The 24986-nt window shown below is 32.7% G+C and overlaps 1 protein-coding gene across 6 annotated transcripts in view; it reads left to right on the top strand.

The window, feature by feature from the left end:
- Window positions 1-220: 220 nt before the first annotated feature.
- LOC117113551 (liprin-alpha-1-like) overlaps window positions 221-24986 on the top strand; it is a 57050-nt gene continuing 32284 nt past the window's right edge. For 4 of the 6 annotated variants that reach the window (XM_033256914.1, XM_033256913.1, XM_033256912.1 and 1 more), the window contains exons 1-4: window positions 3060-3212; window positions 17608-17709; window positions 22813-23166; window positions 23890-24111. In XM_033256914.1, coding sequence (XP_033112805.1) covers window positions 3075-3212; window positions 17608-17709; window positions 22813-23166; window positions 23890-24111 — 816 coding nt within the window. In that variant the 5' untranslated portion in view covers window positions 3060-3074. Of the gene's footprint in view, window positions 257-3059; window positions 3213-14484; window positions 14507-17607; window positions 17710-22812; window positions 23167-23889; window positions 24112-24986 lie in introns of those variants that run through there. The other 2 variants (XM_033256915.1, XM_033256916.1) reach the window with 2 other exon arrangements.

Here is a 24986-nt window from a genome sequence, read left to right as displayed (position 1 = left end):
TTTAGCCTGGCTGTCAGATGTTAGTATTTAACAGACAAGAGCAGATGCAAAACATAGTGATTGAATTGGGCGTGATGTTGTGTGATCACTAGGCTGCCAAGAACTAGAACTCAGCATCTAGTGAAGCCTAGTGGCGAATGACGGAATATCAGATGGGTTTAGTAGAATTAGATAGATTATCCCCCATGCTGGACATTTCTGGATTAATTAGTGAGATTTGAGCAATGGTGGTGAGATGACGCTACCATCTGTCAAGGTATTTATAGAATGAATGTTAAGAAATCAAAATTACAACATTCTCTTTGATCATTGTTCATGGATTAATTTTTAATAATAATAATAATTTATTATTAATTTTCTCATATAATGGGTAACCTGTTCAGTAGATTTATTTTTGGTCCTGAGGAAAAAAATCTTGTTTCACAGGAATAGAACATAGGACCCTGGGACTTAAGGCAACCATCTGAACCATTAAGCTATTTAACTCTATATTTAGTGTTCTATGGAGTTGCTTTTTACCCATTAGATATTATTATAAAGACTATAGAAGAATTTTAATAAGGAGAAATATGTGTTAATATCCCATCTAGAAAGCAAAATATGGAACACACAATGTGAAATGTAGACATTTGATTAGCATGCTAATTAGTAATAACAAGGGTATGCAACTCTGTGACTAATTAAAAGCAATAAGAATTCACTATTGTGTGGTGTCATTATTTCTGAACAGTTTAGGTAGTAGGGTTACATCTGCCACATCAAATTCTGCCTGGGAAAACGAGAAGTGATCGTTTACTATTTTAAGAAGATGTTGCTTAGAAATTAGAGTGAATAAGAAGCCACTGCTGCACCACCTGTCTAGCTCCGGGTATTTAGAGTATCAATGAATGGAAGTGAATGAGCATTTAGCGTACCATCAATCTCTTCAATCACACTGGATTAAATGTCCAACAATTGTATTCTGCTGGAGAGTGCTTCAACATGAATTCTTTGCCCTTAGATATAACACTGCAGTATTCATATAATAACATGATAAGCGTGTGAAAGTTGTGCTAATTTTATTTGTTTTTTTAAAATGTTATTTAGGCGCAAGGATTTCGATTAGTTACCAAATGTAATCACTCTATCTAAGAAAACACATGATGATTTAGTATACATACAGTACCCTGCATCGCTGAACTTTTCACAGAATGTATCCTCGATTAGACTGGCCACATGTGCAGCATCCTATTTCTGTCGTTTACTGTATGCATAGGCTCATTAAGACCTACGGTACTCGCAATTGTGAGATTTGATGGCAAGTACTGTGTTACCAATCTACAGCTGCGATCCAAGTGGCTAGCTACTTTAGTATGTATTTTTTTGAATACATAATATTGATGTCCAATGTTGAGTTTTTAATTTAGCCCTATAAGCAGTAATAACAAGTGTAGATAGAAATTCTAATGGATTTATACAAGCATACAATCTACTGTACTGTGTACAGTATGTAGCAGTCAGTAAGTATTTGTGAATAAGTTCAGATATTAGTGTTGCATCTGCCACATCAAATTTACATGGAAAATTAGATGTGATGTGTTTTATACTTGAAAAACTTGATGAATAAGAAGAATTCGCAAAAAGACACTCGGACAGTTTCCTGCCAAATGTTTGAAAATTACATGATGTGAGCAATTTGTGAATTCGTTGGCAGTCAAAAGTCAATCACCGAAAAGCAATTGGCCCATTTCCTACTTGCTTGCTATTCTGTGTTAGTCACCAGTGTATTTATCTTTAATTTTAATATTCCAGTAATCAGCTATTTCCATACTCTTCAGACAGTATTGGGTCCCTCCTTCCATGTCAATTTTCCGTATCCTGTACTAGAAATATCCTGGAAATATTTACTTGGATGTACTGTTGATTGGAACATCCCGAATCTAGTAATTATAGTTTCATAAGAGGTAATAGTGATGTTGTCTTCAAAAGTTACTCTAAAACATTCTCTGATGTAAAGAAATTGTTTGTATCAGTTTTATAGCCTTTTCTTATAATAACAAAGACAAGAATAGTAAAAATTTTGCTGCAATCTATCTAAAAAAATAATTTGTGTCCCATATGCCCCATGATTTTACCTGCTAAAGAGCTTTGTACTCAAAAGCTAGTGTATATCAAATATATTCGACTTTAAATGCAGTACTAAAATTTCCAGTGTTTTATTATTGGTCTAGTACTGCTCATTCATTTTTTGCCCCATGATATGTAATGGAATGTTCCTAGTCTAGCATCTGGTTTCTGTTGATCTTGTTGAGAGGATTTTACTTTTCAGAGTGCTAAGATGAGTATACATTACACCACATGTACCTAAATAACCCCAATGAATTAAATTAAAATACTGTAAATGCGTCCACAAACTCCAAACCAAGTCATTAGCAGAGCATGTTTGAATTGCGCAAAGTACAGCTACATGATCCTCCATCTGTCGTCATCTAGAACACTTGACAGACCCATCAACCCGGCATAACTGTCTGTCTATCGACTCATCCACTTTACGGAGCAACCATAAAATAGGATTTAGGCACAGGAAATAATTCCAGAAAAACAATTTTTGGAATTGCTTTGAGTTTGAACTATGTGTATCATATTGTGTACATTTCAAATCGTATACTCTAGAATTATAAAATTGGATTTTTGCGTCATTGTATCTTATTCAACCTCAGCTGTGGATTGTATTACCAATTTTCGAGAAAGTGCAGATTACTACTATACAATTTTATTTGCTTAACAGTCTTAAACCCAATTTAAAGTTGATTTCGCGAAATGAGACACTTAAAATACTCTGGTTGACTTTTACATAGCAAGCTTGTAGTCCATTAACTGACTATTCTGGTTGCTCTGATCAAATGTTTCCAGTTTATTATGACATACATCCTGCTTCATTACATATTGCCACCTTTGTTTTTTTACAGTCCACTGTAATTGAAAACCTAGATCTTTATAGATTTTTTCCAAAAAATATGTCATAATGGAGAATTGAATAATTTTGCTGTGTAAATGGATGAAGTGTTGGGGAGTTAGATTACAGATATAGCAGGATGGTATTTTATGGTCAGAATAAAGCATCAGCATGTTGTAATAAATGTTCATGCAATGGTTCAACCGTGATTCTCTCGTATCTTACATCTCATCAGTGTCATACAAAGACTGGATGGCTTTTACAACGTGTAAACAAGGTTTGTTATAAGATAGTTTATGGGAATATTATACTGTACCCAAGGAACATTTAGATGATATTTTAAAACCAACGAACCAACCAGTGTTAATTGATTGGCTGGTTGGTTTGTTGGCTGCTTATGTGTCAGATATGATGTTAAGATGTTGGTCCTGTGTGCATAAATAATGATAATATGAGATTACAAACCCTTGCCCTGATGCGCCATTTATGTACTGAAAAACAATGGCCAGTAGTTAATCCGCTGTGTCTGCCAAATGAGCCCTGGCATCATATGCCTCACGTGGCAAGCTCACAAATTTGGCAAGTTTGCACGCCGTCCGGACTGCTTTGGTCCGCTGGCCAAAATTTGACACATGGTTGATCTGCTCGAGTCGGCCCGCGGTCGATCCGCTTGAGTCTGCTCAGCCTAGCCTAACAACTCAGTCGAGTTGGCTCTGTCAGTTGCGGGTTAAAAATATATAAATAACGTTCTAAAATCTGCATCCTAATTAGATTTGCGCCAAATTCGAGGAGGACTGAGATCCAAGTAATATTATCAATGTGAAAATTTTGAAGTAAATCGGTCCAGTAAAGTTATTGAGTTTTGAGTGCCCGGACACATGTACCATACAAACGGCATGACAGACACACACACACAAACAGCACGACACACAGACACGCACTATTGCAATACCCTTCACCTCTCTTTCGGAGAGGTGAGGGATAAAAACTCTTCCAAAAAGAGTACTAAGGATTGTTTCCCGGGGTAGCGATCTTGGTAGACACTGCACTGAGCTCCGCCACCCCAGGTGACTAATTGGGAAGACAATTTACATTACATTTTACAATCTTCGTTTTCTTGTTTCATATTTTTGTAGACAATTTTTAATATACAGCCTCGCTCCCTTGACCTTGTTGCTGAAACTTTAAAGAATCATGTTATTTTTGTCTTAAGCAAAGATTAAAATTTTGCATCACGGCTGTGTACTGTACCGGATTTTAGTTGCAGTACTGTATGTGTCTATTTATCACTCTACAGGAAGATTTCAAATGCCACAGCAATTTGCCATTTGTATCGTATAACTGTAAACCACGTGACTTAAACATTAATGAATGATTTAAATGTCATGAACAAGTCCACAAGTGTTTATATAGATGGTCTTACCTAAGTTATTTGTTATTAATACCTAATATGATGGATAATAGCAAAGAGAAAGATAATTTGATTCTTTTTGTTTTTCTTGAGATCAATCTTCTGAAAGTGAGGTGGTTGTTAGCAGAAAAAAAAGTGTTCAGCCTTAATTCCTTTTATTTATAACACTAGAAAAACTTAATTAGAATTGTAGTCTTTGATGATATGATGAAATCTATTAGTAAAATTAACAAAAATATTTTACAGATAGTCCTAATATAATTTTCATACAGGGTATTTATTCCAACATGAAATGACCTGGGACCCCCAAAAGGATACAAAGTCATTATGACCAACATTTGAAACCCAACAAATAACATATAATCATATTGAAAAAAAATTAAAATAGTCAAGTCTTGGGGTTATATTATAGTTCTGTATGTTTTAAATATACAGTATCTACTGCTATAGCTATTTTGTAGTTTTTAATTATTTTTTTTTGCTTTATTGTATTTATTTGGCCTCTTTAGTGGTAGTTTTTTTTTTTTTTTTTTTTTTTTTTGCTGTTTGATGTAAACTCCATAAAATGAATGGTTAATCCTTCTTAAGTGGTTTGGATTTTCTAATCCTCGTACAAATAAAATTTACAAGACAATGGGTTAAATCCCCAGCAAATCCCTCAAATTAGAACATAACTAACTTGATAGACAGATGTTGGTAAAAAAGCTTGCTATGCTATTGGCAAGTCATTTCATATGATTGATAAAGTATAACGAAACTGTTGAAACGGAGAGGTTACATCAGTACATACACCTACAAAGCAACTTTTGCTTTGGAAGCCTAATGTAATGATGGTGTATCTCCTGTACCACTGGTGGATAAATTATACTGTACCATCAGCCGAGTGATTGATAGTTCGTCCACGTATTCTAGTGTTTGTACCTACCTTTGAGTAGTTCTCTGGTTTAATATTTACGCCTTGTAGCGAATGCTTTTACCTTTGGAATAAACTGTCCTCCCCTTGGTAATTGGGATGGATTGTATAATCCTTTAATGAATTGTTCATCCCTTAGAATAAATGTTTTAACATTTGAATAAATATTGTTTTCCCTTGGGATAAACTGTTCATTCTTTGGAATAAACTCAGACCTGCCAACCTTCCCGATTTAATGGGGATCGTCCCAATTTCCGATGTCAAAAACACCAAAAAATCGGGACGTCCCTATATTTAGAATTTCAAAAAAAATAAAAAAAATAAAAAAATAAAAAAGAATTACATTGTAAGAAGTATCCACTACTTGCCAGTGTGGTGAAGGGAATATTAGTCTGTAGTTCCCCGGGTATAATCCCACCTCCCCCTCCCATGAATGCAAAATTGGCCCGATTTTAGGGGGTGGGTTTATAACCGGGGATTCCCTTGTGCATGAACAGAACGAAAATGACGATCGTTTTTGCAAGGTGGCAGATGTATTTCAACAATTGCCCTACGATTCAATAGCCTATCAAAAACAATATTCCGGCAAAGAAATCAGTCTTCACTCGAGCATCAAAGTAAGAGAACACATTAATTGTAGTTGGGTAGGCCTAGGTGCCTAGCTAGCTAGGCCATATCTTGGTTTTACATTGTGCTAGGCCGGCCTTTGCCTAAACTTGCTTTCTTGCATGATGTAACAAATTATTTTTAGCAGCGAATTAACGATCTGATCAGCCAACTGGGTGGGTCTCTTTAGGGATGAACCACTGTATTATCTATTTTTAGCTGCAGCTGTGAAACATGCAAGTCTTTACGTTGTGAATTAACAATCCGATCAGCCCACTGGGTGGGTCTCTTTAGGGACGGACTGCGGCATTGTCTGTTTTTAGCCGCAGTTAGCGAGCTGTTTATTTTTAGCAACAGTAAACAACAAAAGAATTTACAAGGATGGGCTTTGTATTCAACTCCACGGCGACCAATGTCTGTTGTAAGCAATTGGAAGAGTTTCAAGTTGGCGGAATTCAGAGACAATTTCTTTATTTTTGTGAGCATTTGTTAAATTTACCGGCCTAGGCCCTTCTCACCCAATTTATACCCTGGGACCTTACCCGAGGACATTCTTGTACGTGAAGTTGGGCGTAAAGTCGGGGGTGGGATTATACCCGAGGTGGGACTATACTCGGAGAACCATGGTAATATTTCAAAGCAATAGTGACTGTGAGATTTTTCTCTATTGTTGCAAAAAACAAGACTAAGCATCGAACTAGCATAACAACAGAAACTTTAAGTGCTTTAATGACACACAAGCTGGCAATGTTGAACAGAGATATTAAGTGTCATTCGTCTACTGTAGGCTAAATAATGATGTCATGAGATCAGCGAAACAAGCAAATACTATGCCCTTCATGGTAAAGACTGTAGGCCTACTGATTAAAATGTAACTTCAATATTTGTGTTGGTTTTGAAGTAAATAAATAGTATATTTGAAATTAAAACTCTTCTTTTTTTTTTAAAGTGACTGTACAGGATATAATTACCATCTTACAAATTGTTTGGGGTGGGGGCATGGCACCAAAGAATAGTGTTCCTATTTTTGATATTCAAATGTTGGCAGGTAAGTAAACTGTTTACCCCTTTAGAAGAATTCTTTTCTTTTTGAAATGAAAGAATAGGCAATTAGTCAGTTTATCCAGGTAAGTATTCACGAAGTAGACGACCTGTTTACTTCTTAAGATGAACTACCCCATGGAATTGATTGTTTATCCATTTAGGATGAACTGTTTACCCATTTAGAATGCTATTTACTCCTGTAATGCATTTAAGTGCTTTTGACATATTTATTCTTGATGAAACAATAACAATACCAAGGGTACAGTATATGATTTCGGGAGGCTTTTATATTTGGTTGTTTTTGTGATTTTAGTCTATTTATAATGGATAGCAATTATAAGTTAGAAGTATATTGTCCTTTAGGCAGTACCTGAGTAAATTCCTACACAAGAAAGTACATATTTACAGTAGAATAAAAATGAAATGAGTACAGTGACACCTTCTTCAGATCAGCTAGTTGGATTGAGAGGTGCTGAAGATTTGTCTTTGTTGCCAAATAATAACAATTACTGGTAACATTTTGTTGAGTAAAATATAATTATGAATCATGCTCATTAATGACATCATATCTCATGACAATCTTACAACATTCTTGGCATTGCATTCTATTTACAATTAATTGTCAGGAGGAAACCTTATTTTAAAATGTTCATAGTGGTTGGCTTCGTAGAATGCATTGTGACCTCCATTTTGCCTTTATAGAATCTAGATCTTAATGCTTTTTAATGAATTGATCTTCCTAGTTGATGTTTGCAATCCTTTATTATAATTTTTCATACAGTTAATAAATTAAGCAGATATTAGAGACAGAAACTCGATTGCGCTTGTCATTGCGGCTCTTTTATTGGGCAATTGAGGTCGATGAATAATTTTATACTGCACCGATTCTAATGAAAGATGAGAGGTGTTTCAGATGAAAGAATCGTATGATGATAATAAAATTGAGCTTGTTACTTATGATTAATGCACAGGTCATATGTGCTTTAGATATCCAATGTAGTACCGGTATATGCTTTCAGTAAGAAAAAGAAAGGGTGGAGGGGAAATGGAATGGGGGCTACTCTACATCTTTTTTTTCAAATGGGTTTTTGTGAATGTAACTTAAGAAACTAACACAAATTTAGTTGCCTTATAATTGGTGGTATTGAGCTCAGCTTTGAAAGCCATGCAATATTAAAATGACAAATGCATGTGTTGCACTTACAGTAACTGACAGCACTTTACAGATGTCACTGATTTTAATTGTGCGTGGGAAATACAAGCAATGAATAACCGGTATAAAACTACAGTACATCGTTGAGATAAATAATTGTAGACATACAGCCTATTTCAATCGGTATTTATCAGGTTTCAAGTAACGGAAAGTGTTTTCTGAGATCCTAGTAACATTGTTTATAGGATGTACATGAGGGATACATTTAATTACAAAACCAAGCTACAGTATATACTGTAGACTTCCACAAAATTTTAATTCATCAAAAAAACATTTTTTTTAAAGTGGATACGCTTCATTTAAATCTTGTATGGTGACAGACTATTTGAAAATAAAAGCAACAAACTTGTAAAATCTAAAATAAGTGAATCAAATGTCCAACATATTAATTGCAATTAATAATTCATAGCTATTTTTGTAATATTAATTAATTATGACCTCATAAAAGACTCCTCCCTGACTTTAGCTGATCAATTTCCATTTAATAAGGCTTTGTCTGATGTACCATACAGTACGATGAAGGTTGAATTAATTACAGTGGAGACGTATGAAAATGCTTTTTTGTTCTCATTATGATTTACCTTTCTATTTTACTGTAATTTTGGATTGAAAGTGTGGATTGGAGCTATAGGTCGGTTGTTAAAATTACCAAAAAAAAATTGATTCCGTTAAAACTGTAAATGCTATCATGATCTGTGCCAAAGCAAGGACTTCAAATGATTAATTATGCTGGTTGACTGCAGATCAGCCAAAAAATTTAGAATTATTAGAAATAAATTTAATAAATTATGGTATTGAGAACAAAATCCATTTGATGTGTATTTGTAGTGTATCCGTGATGGAAAGAATCCGGTACTTGATGCATTCAGAGCGGTAACTTCAGCCTGACAGATAGGCTCATATTTAGGACTGTACCATTATTTCTGATGGGTTAAATAATGCATTATTTTGAAAAAATGTAGCACACTAAGTTTATGCACTTAGCGCAATGAAAGGTTAGGTGTTTGTCAATCTTTGAAAATAAAAGCAAACAGTGGGATATACCTTAACATGCTATTCATGCGTGTGCACCAGTATTACTAGTAGTAGTCTAAGCAATATCCAGGAATATATATTCCTTTATCTAAGTACATGGTTTTAATAAAGTAATTAAGTACAGAAAAATCAATATGTGGTTGGCATAACTGGCACAGACAAACCTCCTTTAGACCATGCCAGTATTAAAGCCTCTAATCAACTACTTCTTTATTGATTTAAGGTTCATTTCTAAAAGCGACGAGTCATTTCAGTAAGTTAGTGTTGTCTTACCGGACACAATTGAACCATTTTGTTAAAACACAAGCTGTAAAATATTATAATACACGTTACTGCTACTAACTCATGGTTTCACACTAATTATATTTTTGTATGCATTGATAAAATGAAAGACAATGCATAGTATTATTACTGGGATTATCCAAAAGAAATTTTTTTTTTTTTTAAATTTTCCACAACAATTAGACTTTTTAATATTGATATACCGTATTTATTTGAATAAACGCCCTGCTTTGAATAAATACCCCCTCTAGAACCTCCTCAACAATAAACGTCTGGGGGCGTTTATTTGAATAAATACAGTAGGTTATTAATTAGTAGGAGTACTGTAGCTATGAGCATTTTCTAGTCATTTGTGACTTGTCAGGAAGCATGTTATAACTCCATTACCAATATCATTTGGTAACATAATACAACATATATTTTGCAATATAAATTATGTTGATACTTGAAGTGTAGCTGTCACATGTAACACGTACACAAATGGTATGTGGCGAAAAAAATAACTGCTTTCAAAGGTAGTATAGTAATGGTTACAAACAAGTCACTTGTATACAATAGGCCACTTGTTTGCTGCTGTAAGAAAATATTTTGTTTGTAATATTTATTGCACTCCAATTATCAAAATACAATAATAAAAATAGCAAAAACAAAATTCACTGAACAGAATAAAAATGAGAAAGAAATGCAGGTGATAGCTCTATAAGCCCTGAGGCTTGTTTCCGTAGAGTCACCAAAAATATAACTATATTTTGATACCATGGTTATACTGTTCTATAGGCCTAGTACTGGAAATGGGGAAAAATGTTCTTTTCAAAATATATATTTAAAGTAATTTTGGCCACTCACAATCTTAAATGAAGATGAAGTACAACACTAATATGGTTAGCACATTAATTGGGAGTTTGGATCTCGATATTGAGGTACAGTGGATTAAATCCAACCCTGTCAGTTTACTTGTGTCCTTGAATGCAATAATAATAGTCGCATAGCTTTTTTCGTCTCATTCAGTGTACTTACCAAGAACATTGTACACTTCACATTGTCAGTGCTACAGGATTAATGATCCATAGACTCTTATTTTCAAATCTAAAAATATGTCGTCTGCAAATTATAATGTCTGTTTGTGAAAAAAATAATACTGTAAAAAGCATCTGGCTGTCACTAGTGATACGATATGTAGAAATTATATTACCAGCTAAATAAGAGTTTATCACAGGATGAATATTTAATTTGTGAGACAACAAAAAAATAAAGAACCATCGCCATTTTAGCAAGCAAATAAAGATGATGGGGAATCAAATTAAAAACTTCCAGTACTTGATTATTATCTACCCACAATGCATCATGAGGTATTACACAACCCCTACTTAAAAGACCATTCAATTAGTCGTCTGGTGAAATAAACATATCTCTTGATAAATGTCAAGTTGGTGTTATCTCTTGATATATATATTTTTAGTAAGGGAAAACATTCGTTTGATAAAATAATCAAAAGATAAGAATAATATGATGCATAAGTAATTAATTTATTCATTGTGGCTTATTCGATGACTACAATATTTTATATGAAAAAATATAATCAATCACTAAGTTTCAATCATTGCATTCATCTAGCACCACTCTGACAAGGATAATAAAAATAGTCATCAAATGAAAACATGTTTTTCTAAATTAGAAAAAGACAAACATATTGTTTAGAATGTAAAAATAACTCAGTAATTCCTTAAAATATCAGCAGTTTAATAATTTAAAATTAGAATGGCAGAAGTGTTGCATTTTCAACCAACAGAATATAAACTCACCAATTTAGAGAATAAAGATAAAAATGTTATGCAAATTGGCATATAAACTGAAGTAACTCTTATTATGAAACATGGGAGCTATGGGATAGATATCCAAACGTTTGGTAGCAAATCTATCGCATTGTGGCACATAAATATCTGTATTTTACATTTGTTCCGCACTATTAAACACGGCAATATTATACACAACACTACTCGGAGTATTACGGTTTTTTATGGTAATTTGTTAGCTCATATCATAGGTGATGAAGTCATGAATATGGAAATGACTCCAAATATTATGATAAAATAGAATTGATGGAGCAGTGAAGTACAGTTGATTTTCATCATCAGGCATGGTTCGTATCTTAGCGTCTTAAGCATTCTTTGAAAGCTATGGTCGAGATTTACACAGGAAAAAATATAAATAACAAAATGTAGAAATGTATTGCATGAAACAGTCTCTACCTGGGGACAATGAAATTCATTTTCTTTTCATTATATATAGTGTATACATGATGTATAAAAACTTTATGAGGATGTATAAATATATTCTGTTCATTATTCTAGGAAAAAACTTCAAAACTCAATTTAAAATTTTAATAGTTCATTTAGAAGGATCAAGTAAGTTCTTAATTGCCAGTAAGAGACTGGTAAAAAAAAAGGTTTTTTCTGATTTACTAATGTTTTACTAAAGAAAGTCTCCAATTTTGTTATTAAGAATATAAGGATCATGCAAAAAATTATATGAACGGATATTTATTGGTCTGTTAATTGGTGAAAAAGTATATATATTCTTTCTTGCCTTCTTAATTAAATTACAAAATAAGAAATTCTTAGTATTCTGAATTATTTTAACTATTACGCAGACTTTATATGAATCTGTTCATATAAATATCTGATATTTTCATTAGTGAGATCAAGATGTTTGTTATCAGAGTGCTAATTAAAATGGGAGTAATGAACAGTACTGTCAAACCTGGTTTCCATAAAAATCGCTACACGCTGTCACCGACTCTTTTGGGGATGCTGATTGGTCAGTTGAGTCGGGAAGCGTTCCCGATTGCACCAGGGACAACTACGCAGTGCAAAAATTGCAGACGTTGTAGGGACTCTGTGTAGCGATGGTATGAAAACCAAGATTAACAGCGACAATCATAGGTAGAATAAATAGATACAGTACATGCATGAACACAGTTCTTTAATTTAAATTATTAATTATCAAATACTTATTAATTTTTAAAGATGTGTTGTCCCTTGCTAATGTCAAAAAATAATAAAAATTAATTTTGAAATCAACTTGCACATTTTGCAATAACATACAAATTATTAACTTATGCATATAAATTATTGAATTTTAAAAATGTGTACCCTGATTTTTAAACCAGAAAAATATAATAAAAGTAATAAAACACTTCAAGTTCCAGTGACTGGAAGTGTTTCTATCATTTTTCACTGTAAACTGATGGGTAGACATTTTTTAAATACACTAATTGCTATGTTCAAGTTGATAATTTTTATGTTAGGCCAAAAAAATATATATACTTGTTTAGCGTCACCGCCCGACCCTGATATGGGCAAGTTAATTTCAAAAAAATATTTTTATGATTTTTTTGGTATTTAGCATGGGAAAATACATCTTTAAGGTGCATTATACAGTATTTACAATTAATTTTTATTCTACTGCATAATCATTTGCAAACAGTATAATGGAGTTTAAATGTAGTTATAAACATATTTAATATTTTAAATAATTCTTCAAATATTTCCGAGTGTCACTGCAGTGAGATATAGTTGAATTCAGTAGCAACATACAGTACATGTTGTCTCGACAGCGGGTTCATTCAGCTCTGTTAGGATTTGTAATGAAAGCGAGCATAAATGCTATGTCGATAGCAGACATGTTGTGCAGCTCATCACGCATTATACAATTAGTACATTGATTAATTGATTTACATTTAATTAACATGTCATACTGTAGGTTTAAATCCTAGCTGGTGTTGAATTTGTAATTCAGAGAATTCACAAGGCATTTCATGCATTTTGCTGCCAAGATGTTTGTTTTAATACGTTATAATGATTTTTTTCTTTTTGATTACAAATTGTTAGTTATTTTTAGTTACGATTTTAAGCAATGTATCTTAAGGTTTGTAGTTTGTATTCTGTATGTTGTTATTGTCATAAATTCCAGCCCATACTTTAGTCATTGGTATGAGCCTTTTCCAACTGTAGTTCAATTTCACACATGCTGTAAGTTTTTCTCTTTACAAAATCCTAGAGTAGGCCTGCAGTATAATAATTTAAATGAATAATAACATTTTAAAAAATATGTTTATGAAAAGAAAGTCCAGCTTAGATGTGGTCGTCTGTTGATATGTTTCTGATGTTAAAATTTCTCAACTCAAATAAGTGAGAAATATACATGGCGCAAGCAACCATTCAGGGACCACACGATGAAGACAGAAATGATTGAGGGCATACATCAAGTAACCGCCCTCGAACATGTCCTTGACGCCTATCGTTGTAACTCAAGTACGATAGTCTTTTAATCGGCCTGTCGGGTGCCGTTAAACTGTATCAGCTGTTTACATGTTAGTTTTGTTCAACAAGATGGGTTTTTATGTGAATATAAAATATACTTTAAATACTTATTTGTAGTCATAATTATGTAGTGTAGTGTTCATTAAAATTCACATAGAAAACCTACGCACATGCTGTGTGTGTTTGTTAATTGGTGAGAAAATATCTTCTTGTTTTAATTTTCAATTGGAAGTCATTAAACCTAGATAATTCAAATAATGAATTTTGTTAATTAGGTCAATACAGACGCTTCATCTTCAACTTAACCGAGAAAACAAATCTGCTCTGTATTATTACCAAGGTGAATAAATGAATCTTAAACTCAAGAAGAGAAAATTAATTTTCATAGCACAATAATCAGGTGTTTTCAAAACCAATGATTTCAAAGGATACAATATCTCAGTGAGTATGTATTAAGGGCTCGACCAAGTCATCGAGACCCACCCGATAATTGGACATTGATTTTACCGGACGATGACCTTGTATTTGGTAGGTTATTTTTAACGTAGGTTTCCATATGGAAACAAGTGAAGGATCTAATGATTCATCGAGTGTAAAGATTACGGCTGTGTGCTTCTACTTAACTTGCCAGTTGATACTGCTAAACTAAGCTGTCAGAGAAAGTACTCAATTTCCCAGTCGGCTTAAAACTTGCTACGCAGCCACCATGCTAAGTTAGTGTTTCGCTGCCTATGTGAACATGGAGGTAATTTATCTATTATAAGATTAATTGTCATTTATCTGATATTAATTTTTTTTTATATCTTTGTCACTTGGTTTGTTACATGTGTAAGATCATTTATTAATATTTTGAGAGGCATCCAATATTTGCTATGATAAATTTTTGTGCGAAGGTAGTAAGATTTGGGGAAGCTTGGTAATTGGCAGTTCTGATTGGTTAATTGAGATTATAATTCATTTGCATGGCACCAGCTACTACTATCAGTATTATCTTTAAACGTCAATGATGTGTAGGAGTATATGTGTCTCTGTGTGTTGGTAGGAATCCTAGGATAGTTGTAAATTAGATTTTAATTAAGTATTTAATTTATTGAGAAATATTATTATTAGTGCTTACAAAAAAGCCAGTGATTTTGTATGGAATGACTTAATTGATGTAACAGATGTAATACTATAGTTAATTGTAGCTTACTTATTGCTAGGTTATATAGTAGGCCTACTTTATTTTTATTTGTATGCATTTTAATCGGAGAAGAAATCCTTTATGACTAACAATTAATAAATTAAATTTCCTCTGTATGTGTGATTTTGGAACGTTTTTTTTGACAAAGCCACTATTGCAAAAACAGTTATAAAATTATTCTGAGTTTAAATAGAATTCTGTTTCCAGAACTAATTACGACCTGTTTTACAACAACAATTCCAACTGTCGGTGATAATTATTTAATTGTGAGCCCAACAAAAAAATGACAGCTACTATAACAACACTGCTATATTGCTGTCCATATTAATTTTTCTCAAAATGGATTGATCTGCATTCAATCATGGATGTTAATTCTCTGATTATTACCAGTGACTACTTGAAACTGAAAACACTTGCAATGAAAGTATACATGAAAAACACTAAAAAAAGTGTACATTGAAATTGAAACACTGCCAAACATAAACAGGATCAGACCTAATCATAAACACGTCATTGGAATTACTGTATGGTCTATATAATATTACTATAATGATAAACATAGTTTTTTTTTAATCATTCAAAATAGCAGGTTCTGTATTTTTTTAACACATACATTGGTTTTTGTTTTTGTAATGTTTTGTTTTTATTAGAATTAGAATTTTGTTATCAGAATTAGAAAGACTGATTCTTTTATAAATAACATTTGTTTATTCACTAGCCTAGAGTTTATAACTAGCATACTGTATAGGATAGAAAATAGTAAATATCCTCATCAAAAGTAATTGCAAATTCTGGATATGAAACTAATAATTATATTTAGCCTATACAAATTCTTTCTCCTGTATTCCAGTTGAAGTCTGCCATTTTTCAGTGACTTCACTGCCTATTTCCTCAGATTGCAATAGCATCACTATTGCCTACATCAAAGAGATGTTAGTTGGCATTAATTTATTTTTTTTAAAATCTACATTTCTTTGTTAGAAAAGTATGATGATATGATGAAAAACTCATGGTAAAAGTACCAATGCAGTATCATCTACAGTGATTAGTTTTTGCTCATGTTTCATAAGTATATCTTATAATAAATCCTGTTTCTCTTTGCAATTGAAATAGGATATAATTGTTCAATAAAATATTAAAACCTTCCTGAACTTGTAAAGGACAAATAAACTATAAACAGACAGTGAGGCTGCAGTCATTTACATTGGGGAAAATATTCAGAATACTCTGGCAACTACAGTAAACAATGAACTTTAGGCGTTTGTTTATGCAGTGAAAAATAATGTTTATAAACATTGATGAATATTTTATGTTTCAGGATAATTAAGTGTAATTACAGTGATAAATATTTGCTCTAATAGGTATCTGCAAACTATTATGTATGAGTTACAGTGTGGTGTTCGTTTACAAAACATGAATATGCAAATAAACAATATGCTTATGCATAGATACATAGATTCTTAAATAGATATACTTAATCCCTCTCCCGCTCCCCCCCCCCCCCCCCCCCACTTTTTCCATCCCGGGTATATAAATTTCCATGTTGAAGCCATGATCCATGAATTCTCATGGCAGATCCTTTGCTTCATATTTTAATTTTCTTTTTCTTCCTTCTTGTTGACACTGCAGTGGTATCACCCAGGAGTTCAAATGACTCTTCGCAATGTGTGGATATAAAAATAAGGGCTGATACACAGTAAACTATTAATGTCATTAATATTCTTTCTATAAATTTGCATATAAAATTTTTTATAAACATTTTTCTGAAGAATGAAGTGATAAGGTCTAAATATTGTCAAAAGTGCAGTGGTGTCCAATAGCCCATTAGGCATCTATGATGTATACTGGCTCATAAATATGCATTAATTTAAAATTGCATAATGCATGAGAATAATATTAGTTTCTTTCGAAGCATGAAATGAAAAGTTCTAAATATAGTGTCTGTAGACAACTGGTGCCTAACAACCCATTTGACAGTTATGAGCTGAAATGCCATAGATGGTATATTTGCCTGCGTGCGTCGTTATGATTACGGGCTGTACGTTCACTGTACACTTGAGCTTATGTTAATAATAGAAACACGAAACTCAACATTTTATTGGTCTTGCTAATGATGAAATAAACGTGGAATCTGTGTTGAAACGTACCTAATCATTATTATACCGAATCATACTGTACTGTGATTATACAGCGTCTGAATTTCCATTAAGCTTCTTTATTAATTAGCATTTATTAATTTTAGAGTTGGACTGTTTGTATTAACTACCGGCAGATATTGATGATCAAACTTATATGCTTGAAGCATACTATGTGCGACTTTCGTCTGATTTACCATTTTAATCTTCTATCATCAGCTTTTTTTATATAGAGAACCTGGGCTGATGACATTAATGAAACTAGATATTTTTTTGCTGAACAAAGTTGAATTTAGTTTTATACATAACTCATGCATGACTTACTCTTTCATTGCTGCAGCTAAATTTCAACCCCATTTCCTCTAGTAAATATACATGTATCAAAATTAATATTTATTCAAGTATACAATGATAAAAGAATTGTGCTAATATGCATTCATATGGAAAAGGTAGTTTCACAGTCATTTAATGATAGATTATCCTGTAAAATTAGCTTTCTCCAATTTTCCAATATTTTTTTTCTTTAAGGAGTTTGCAACGCTAACCAAAGAACTGAACCATGCAAGGGAGCAGATTCTTGATCGAGAGGAAGAGATTGCAGAGCTGAAGGCAGAACGCAACAATACAAGGGTAAGTACTCTGCTTCATGCCTTCATACCCATAATAGAGGAGAACCAATTATATAGTGACTGTCAGTTCCAGAGGTGGGAGGGAATAGTCATTAAAACAATTCTAAAGTGAGAAGGAAGTATAAGCTCTTGAGGTAGGAAGGTGAAATCTTGACAATTCTAGGGATGGGAGGAGAGGATTGCAGAGATGGAAAGAGGCCGTCAGAACAATTTTGGAAAAGGATTAGGAAATCTGGAGGGTTTTAGGAGTACGAAGGGAGGATCAGGACAGTGTAGACTGGAATAGATGTTTCAAACTGTTTTAGTGGTGAAAAAGGAAATGTTAGGAGTTTAAGGTCGGCGTTAGGAATATGAAGGGAGGATCGGTACTGTTTTAGGGATGGGAGACATGAATGCTGAGTTACAGTTCACCCATGAACCTGGTTCAAGTCATGAAAATATAGAACTCAAACGTATACAGTAATAATAGCATTCCACATTTTCATGACTTGTCACTGTGTTTATGAGTGCGCTGGAACACAGATTATTACTGTAGAATACATACAAATGTGAGATGACTACCATATCATAGTTCAGCACACTTTAAGTACAAGTAGACAAAACATAGTGAAAATTATAGATCAGAGCCAATGACTGAAACATGGAATGGATTACAAATCTTTTAAGACAACTTGATGAAAGCTAAGAGAAGGATTAAATATGGTGTGATGAGGATCTTGAATGTAATCTTGATTTTAATGCATCGCCCGTTGTTGCGTATCACTATACGGATAGATAGAAATATAATTGATTATTCTAAAATGTACTGTCATGTGGTATTACACAACGATCACTTTCTTTTCAATTCAAAGTATTGTGGGTCACCTTAGATATTATGTAAAGCCATGTAATATGTTTCCACTATAAGTAAGACTGATGGGTATATAATTGATTCTAGAATATATTGTGTGGTCACATATTGAATCCAACTATCTAAAGCTGCGTTCAGACACACAGCCATAACCTGGTATAGCTCAACATTACGAAGTGTTCATACATCAGCTTGACTAACTAATGTTAGTGTAAGTTACATCAGTACTCTTGTCAGTACATCTAGTAATTGTGAAATTACCAATGGAAACCAGCATGTTTTGATGGGGAATCCCCTATCGTATCATTGATCGATGTTTTACTCAAATCTCATTCATTCCACAAATTATCACATTTACAATATGTCATTTTACTTTACTTCACTCAATTCATGAATTGCCCAAAGTGCAATTTTTATAAGCGTACCCTAAAAAGATAATAGATCATGCAACACACTTGATTCAATACTGTAGGCTCCTATCAGGTGCATGATGTAGAGGTAAGGGGTCATATAGTAGCTGCTTGCACTTGACGGACATTGTGACTAACCTGCGGCCCCTATCTGTTAATTGAAAGTCATTACCTTACTGCTGTGTCACATGCCTCCAATATTTGCAGTGGTGGCTATATCATATTTTCTCAAGTATAAGCCCACTAATTTGAGCATATAACTGGTATGATTTTTAAGTGGGCTTTTTGTAACCGTAGACCAAAAAGTGCTTACAAGATTTACGCTGCAGGCCTAGTTAAGTGAGATAGGTCCAGCTTAATCTAGGCTTCACAAAGACCATAAGAAGATTTTCGTTTCAAACTTCTTAGAGGATAGGCATACAGTATAGTACTTGATTGGAGCATTTCTTAAAAAATGGTTAGTGGTGGGCTTACACTGTACCTGGGGGAACTATGTAATTTAATACCTTGCATTCATTTTTACAAACTAGGCAATATGCCAACAAAAAATAAATAGAAATGAATAAAATATCAGCATTATAATTTTTATTTTACTTATTGATAACATTTGAATTAATAAGAAATAGAAAATCCACACATTGACTTAGATGTACAGTATACTCTATTGAACTTCTGCCAACATGGCCTTGGACTTGGTTCGATTAAACTCATTAAGTTGTAATAAAATCCAATTTTGTGGAATAGACTAAGTGAATAACTAATGCTATCAATTGAAATGAACACCATTCACCAAGACATAAGTGAGCAGTCCATTTCCTATGTAGTACTCACACTAAAACCAATTGCACTTTTAGAGATATACAGTTATAAAACATTTAATGGTAAATGCTTTGGAGCATTGTACTTTCTCTGATGATATTAACACAAGAAGTAAATCTGTTTGTTTTTAGATTTACTAGCCTAAAAGCCTCTCTTGCAGAGATTTTATTTGAAATTGAACCAAAAATACAAATTAGATACCATGTTATCACATTAATACTAGGTTATCATTGTTGATCAACATTTATTTAGAAATATGATTACTCTATAATAATTATCAACTAAGTTAATAACATATTAATAGCCCTGATTAAATAAGAAATATAAGTTAATAATTAGAAACATAATACATTTGTTTTATTCTTTTTTTTTAAATTATTATTTTATTTCCATACCAACTAACAAAAGTAAAAACCTCCAATTAAAAGTTGATATCGGATAAATATACTCTAGTATATAGATATAAAACATGTAAAAAATATATAAAATTTAAATATAAAACAATAAATACATATAGAAACGTAAACCATCCCATTAGTTTTTGACTTAAAGTAGTTCAACTGTCAAAAATATGTCAATATCAGTGATAAAAAACTTATAGGTATCACACAAATGCAAAAATAGACCTCAATGCGTAACATTAACATGTCCAAAGTCTTTAATCAATATCATCTACTATTGTGAATGACAAAAGGAGTCCATTAAGATTAAAGAAATTCATAAAAGATAAGTTTCATTTGCATAAATGTACCTCCAACAGTGATGATTATATCAAACTGAAAAACAAAGTAATTTGCAGGCAGACGTTTTCATGAATATTTGTAGCATTTTCAGCCAATTTCCTTAAGTTATATCGACCAATAGGAAGAGTTCTAAATTCCCCACGTCCCAAATCGATTGTTAGAAAATGACCTATTGAGGAAACAGACGGATGTACTCACATGATACAGTTAAATTCATTGCTAAATGAACGCAATACCGTACATATATTTATTAGCTGGATAGCAACTGGCTAACCTGTTTATAGTATGAAACTTGAAATGCATTAAAAGCACACAATATCATATTAAAAGGAAAATATTTCAATAATAAATATTACAATAATAATAATAATCAAACAAGAAAATCATAATCAATATATAAAGTCATATAAAATATAAGTCCTAGTAACACCAAAGCACAAGTCGATAAGACTTCGTTGCTACAGTCTTTATGTTTTATCAGTCCTTGTATGTTTATCATCTTCGATGACTGACTCAGATCCTCTGGTGCCTAGCTCAACTTTAATGGTAATGGTAATGGCGATATATTGCAAAGTACATAATAACAAAATTGTCTGTATAATAGTAATAATAATGCACTCTATGCTCTCAAAAACCACAACCTATGTGCGCAAAAAAAGAAAACAAAACCAAATGAAAAGGAATCTAGTTCAGAATTAAAGGAAAGAGAAAAGATGGGATTTGAGCCGAGACTTGAAGATTAGTCAAAGATGAAGAGTCATGCACAGATTGAGATAGTTGTTTCCAAAGCTTTGGAGGAGTAACAGCTGTAGTACCAATTAAATTAATTTTTAATTAGAGGGTATTACATGGGTATCTTAGGTCATTACACTTCCTATTCAAGAAAACTATGTTTCGTAAAGGAAATTGAAAGCCTTGAAAAGAGATCGATAATTATCTCTTAACAGGTACAATACTATCATCAAAATTTACATAAAATGGTATTTTTAAAAAGCTATACAGTCAGTTGTATCACACTGGAACACTCCGACATTGTTGTGTTCTCATTCTTTTAAAGCTAGTTTAATCATAATAATACACTTCTTTCGAGAAAAATATGTTTGCTTTAAAAAAGAAAAATACAATCTCTATATTGTTTTACCTTAAGGATCAGCTTCGTCAGAAAAACTATGTGGGATTAACATTCTTAAAGTATAGAATGCATTAAATAGTTTGTGCATATTTTGTGAACAGTTGTATATTATAATAATATTTTACAGATCATTTATGAAATTTACTTGGTCTACAGTACCTCTTGTTCCTATGTGGTTTTACTTATATGTAATACTGTAGGTCAGCACCTGCATTTATTCACTATGCCACTATGAAATATTTAAGCCTGGTTTTCTTAAAATGGCAACACTGTCGCTACAGTGTTTTTAGTGCAATCATTGTATTACGTAGCAGCAATCAACAAAACCTGTCGGCTATAACGTGTAGCGATTATATTGAAACCAAGCTTAATGTTAGCATAGAAAAGTTTTATGAAGGAGAATTGCACCAAGTCATAGCACTTACATAGCATTTTATGTTTTCAATCTCAGAGGGGGAAAAATATGATGTTTTTTATACTTATGTTACAGATTAGTTGGTCAACAGGAAAGAAGTTTTTTTTTTCGCCATCAGTTTCTCAGCAGAAAAATGATAACTTTTGATGCCTCTCATATGAGCAATTAACCTTTGAAAATTGTTATTTTTTGGTATTGTTGAGATTTAGAATGAGTCGATCCGGAAATTTAAACTAAGATTAGAACCTAGACGTAGAAGATACACGAGAAATAGAGAGAGAGGAAATGCAAATTAACGTACTTGATAATTGCTGGTTAATTCAGTTCATTCTACTTTGTAAAATTGAACCAGAAATCCAAATCAAAACTAAATGGCAGTGATAACGGTAGATGAAAATGCATGTACACATTTTATAAATAATTTGCTTTTTTTGCACAGGAAATCATTTTGAAATGTTATTTTCAGTTTCAACTTGGGGTGTGATTACACTTGCTCAGGTTATATAACAATATTATCTTTAAAGAGAATTTTGAACTATAAAATGCCTAGCTAATGGTTTATTGGGGAGGGGTTGTAATAATTAATTAAATTATATCATGTTTTTTTTTAAATTATCTATTTTTAGTGCTACTATCTGTGTCATATCCACATTCAAGTAATCTGAATAATTACTTTGAAATTGCATAGAAAATATAAAAATATTAAATATTTAAACAGTATTTTCATTTCTTTAGTTGCTTCTGGAACATCTTGAGTGCTTAGTATCCAGACACGAACGATCTCTCAGAATGACGGTGGTAAAGAGACAAGCATCCTCACCTGCTGGCGTCTCATCAGAGGTAGAAGTACTGAAGGCATTGAAATCGCTTTTTGAGCATCATAAAGCACTCGATGAAAAGGTCCGCGAGAAGCTCAGGATAGCCATGGACCGGGTAGCGTCGCTGGAAGACGAACTAATACAGACGCAAACAGAGAATCAAATTCTTCGTGAACAGCATGTACGGTTAACCAACCAGGAGAAGGATCGCAAAACATCGTCAGCAAATTCTAGTCACGAAGATATTCCTACTGGAATTAGAATGTCAAAGGTAATGGATGAGTTTGCTATGCATAAGATGAAATTAAAATATATTTCCAAGTTCTCTTTTATTACTTCATTAAACAATGTGTCACTTCATTTTTAATAAATTATCTCTTGATTATAATTCTCAGTATTATAATAATGATCTTGTCATTGTTTTTTACTACCTGTATCGACCTTTATATACTGTAGGGCTTAAATGTTTTTTTACTACCTATCGACCTTTATATAGAGCTTGACCTGCTAAAACCAGTATCAGTGACCAAAACAAGAAATTTGACTTTAAAATGATAGGTCATAGGTCATTTACTGGAATAGACTTTACTATTGCCAAAGTTATGAGTAAAAGTACTACTCTGTACCAAACTATGCAATACTGCCATATTCGTATGCTAATTACCTTAGCGACAGTTTGGGATGGCAAACCTCATATATAAATTAATACTGTACACCTATTGAGATTTTCATGCTTGTGATAGGGATCGTCTTCATCATTTTTACGATCATCATCATAATCATTATCATTGTTCTAATTTGTTGCTGTACATTATAAAGTATTTTTTGTTATTGCTGCTGCTTTTGTTTGCTGTTGCTATTGCGGATGCTGCTGTTGTTGTCATCAATGTTATCATTTTCTCCATATCATGATTTTCAACATTTGTTGACTATATCAGTTTTTTTTTAAAGTATATTTCATATGACTTCAATATACTACTTTATCCTCTTTCAGAGATTGTCCAATGGTTCTATTGATCCAGATGATGATGTGAACCGGGTCATCGAATTGCAAGACACACTGGAGAAGCAGAACCATGAACTTAGGATGTCTAGGGACAGGGTGTCAGATTTCTCCGCCCAAATTAATGAACTTGAAGACAAGCTGGAAAATATGCAAAAGGACCTGTATAGATCACAAGAAAATAGTGGAAAATATCAGAAGGAACTGAAAGAAGTAAGTTTTGTGTTTCTTATCTTCACATCCTTATTACAGTATTGTAGAACTGTAGATTGGTGCAATCCCATGGTCCTGATTCAATTTGAACTACCGGTACTATATTTCATAATATGAAGGATAGGGAGCAAATCTTATTCAGGCTTTTGCACTTTTCATATCCGGGTAAACCATGATGTTTCATTTCTGTATACTTTATTTTCCAAATAAATATTATTGTTATTATTATTAAATCTTATAAAAATTAGGATATGATTGTATGTATGTGTGAGACAACAGTTTATAGAACTTTATAGGCTTCCTCTTGATGGTTTTATATAAATACTGTAAGACATGTTTCATGGATTGTTATTTTTATTAATTTCAGGCTATACAGTCAGTTGTATCACACTGGAACACTCCGACATTGTTGTGTTCTCATTCTTTTAAAGCTAGTTTAATCATAATAATACACTTCTTTCGAGAAAAATATGTTTGCTTTAAAAAAGAAAAATACAATCTCTATATTGTTTTACCTTAAGGATCAGCTTCGTCAGAAAAACTATGTGGGATTAACATTCTTAAAGTATAGAATGCATTAAATAGTTTGTGCATATTTTGTGAACAGTTGTATATTATAATAATATTTTACAGATCATTTATGAAATTTACTTGGTCTACAGTACCTCTTGTTCCTATGTGGTTTTACTTATATGTAATACTGTAGGTCAGCACCTGCATTTATTCACTATGCCACTATGAAATATTTAAGCCTGGTTTTCTTAAAATGGCAACACTGTCGCTACAGTGTTTTTAGTGCAATCATTGTATTACGTAGCAGCAATCAACAAAACCTGTCGGCTATAACGTGTAGCGATTATATTGAAACCAAGCTG

This window comes from Anneissia japonica, unplaced genomic scaffold (genome assembly GCF_011630105.1).
Source record: "Anneissia japonica isolate Jap-2015-1 unplaced genomic scaffold, ASM1163010v1 scaffold287748_len1686314_cov196, whole genome shotgun sequence".
In the NCBI taxonomy this organism is placed as follows: Eukaryota; Metazoa; Echinodermata; class Crinoidea; order Comatulida; family Comatulidae; genus Anneissia; species Anneissia japonica.
The sequence above is the reverse complement of the archived record's forward strand: the minus strand, read 5'-3'. Positions and strand labels throughout refer to the sequence as shown.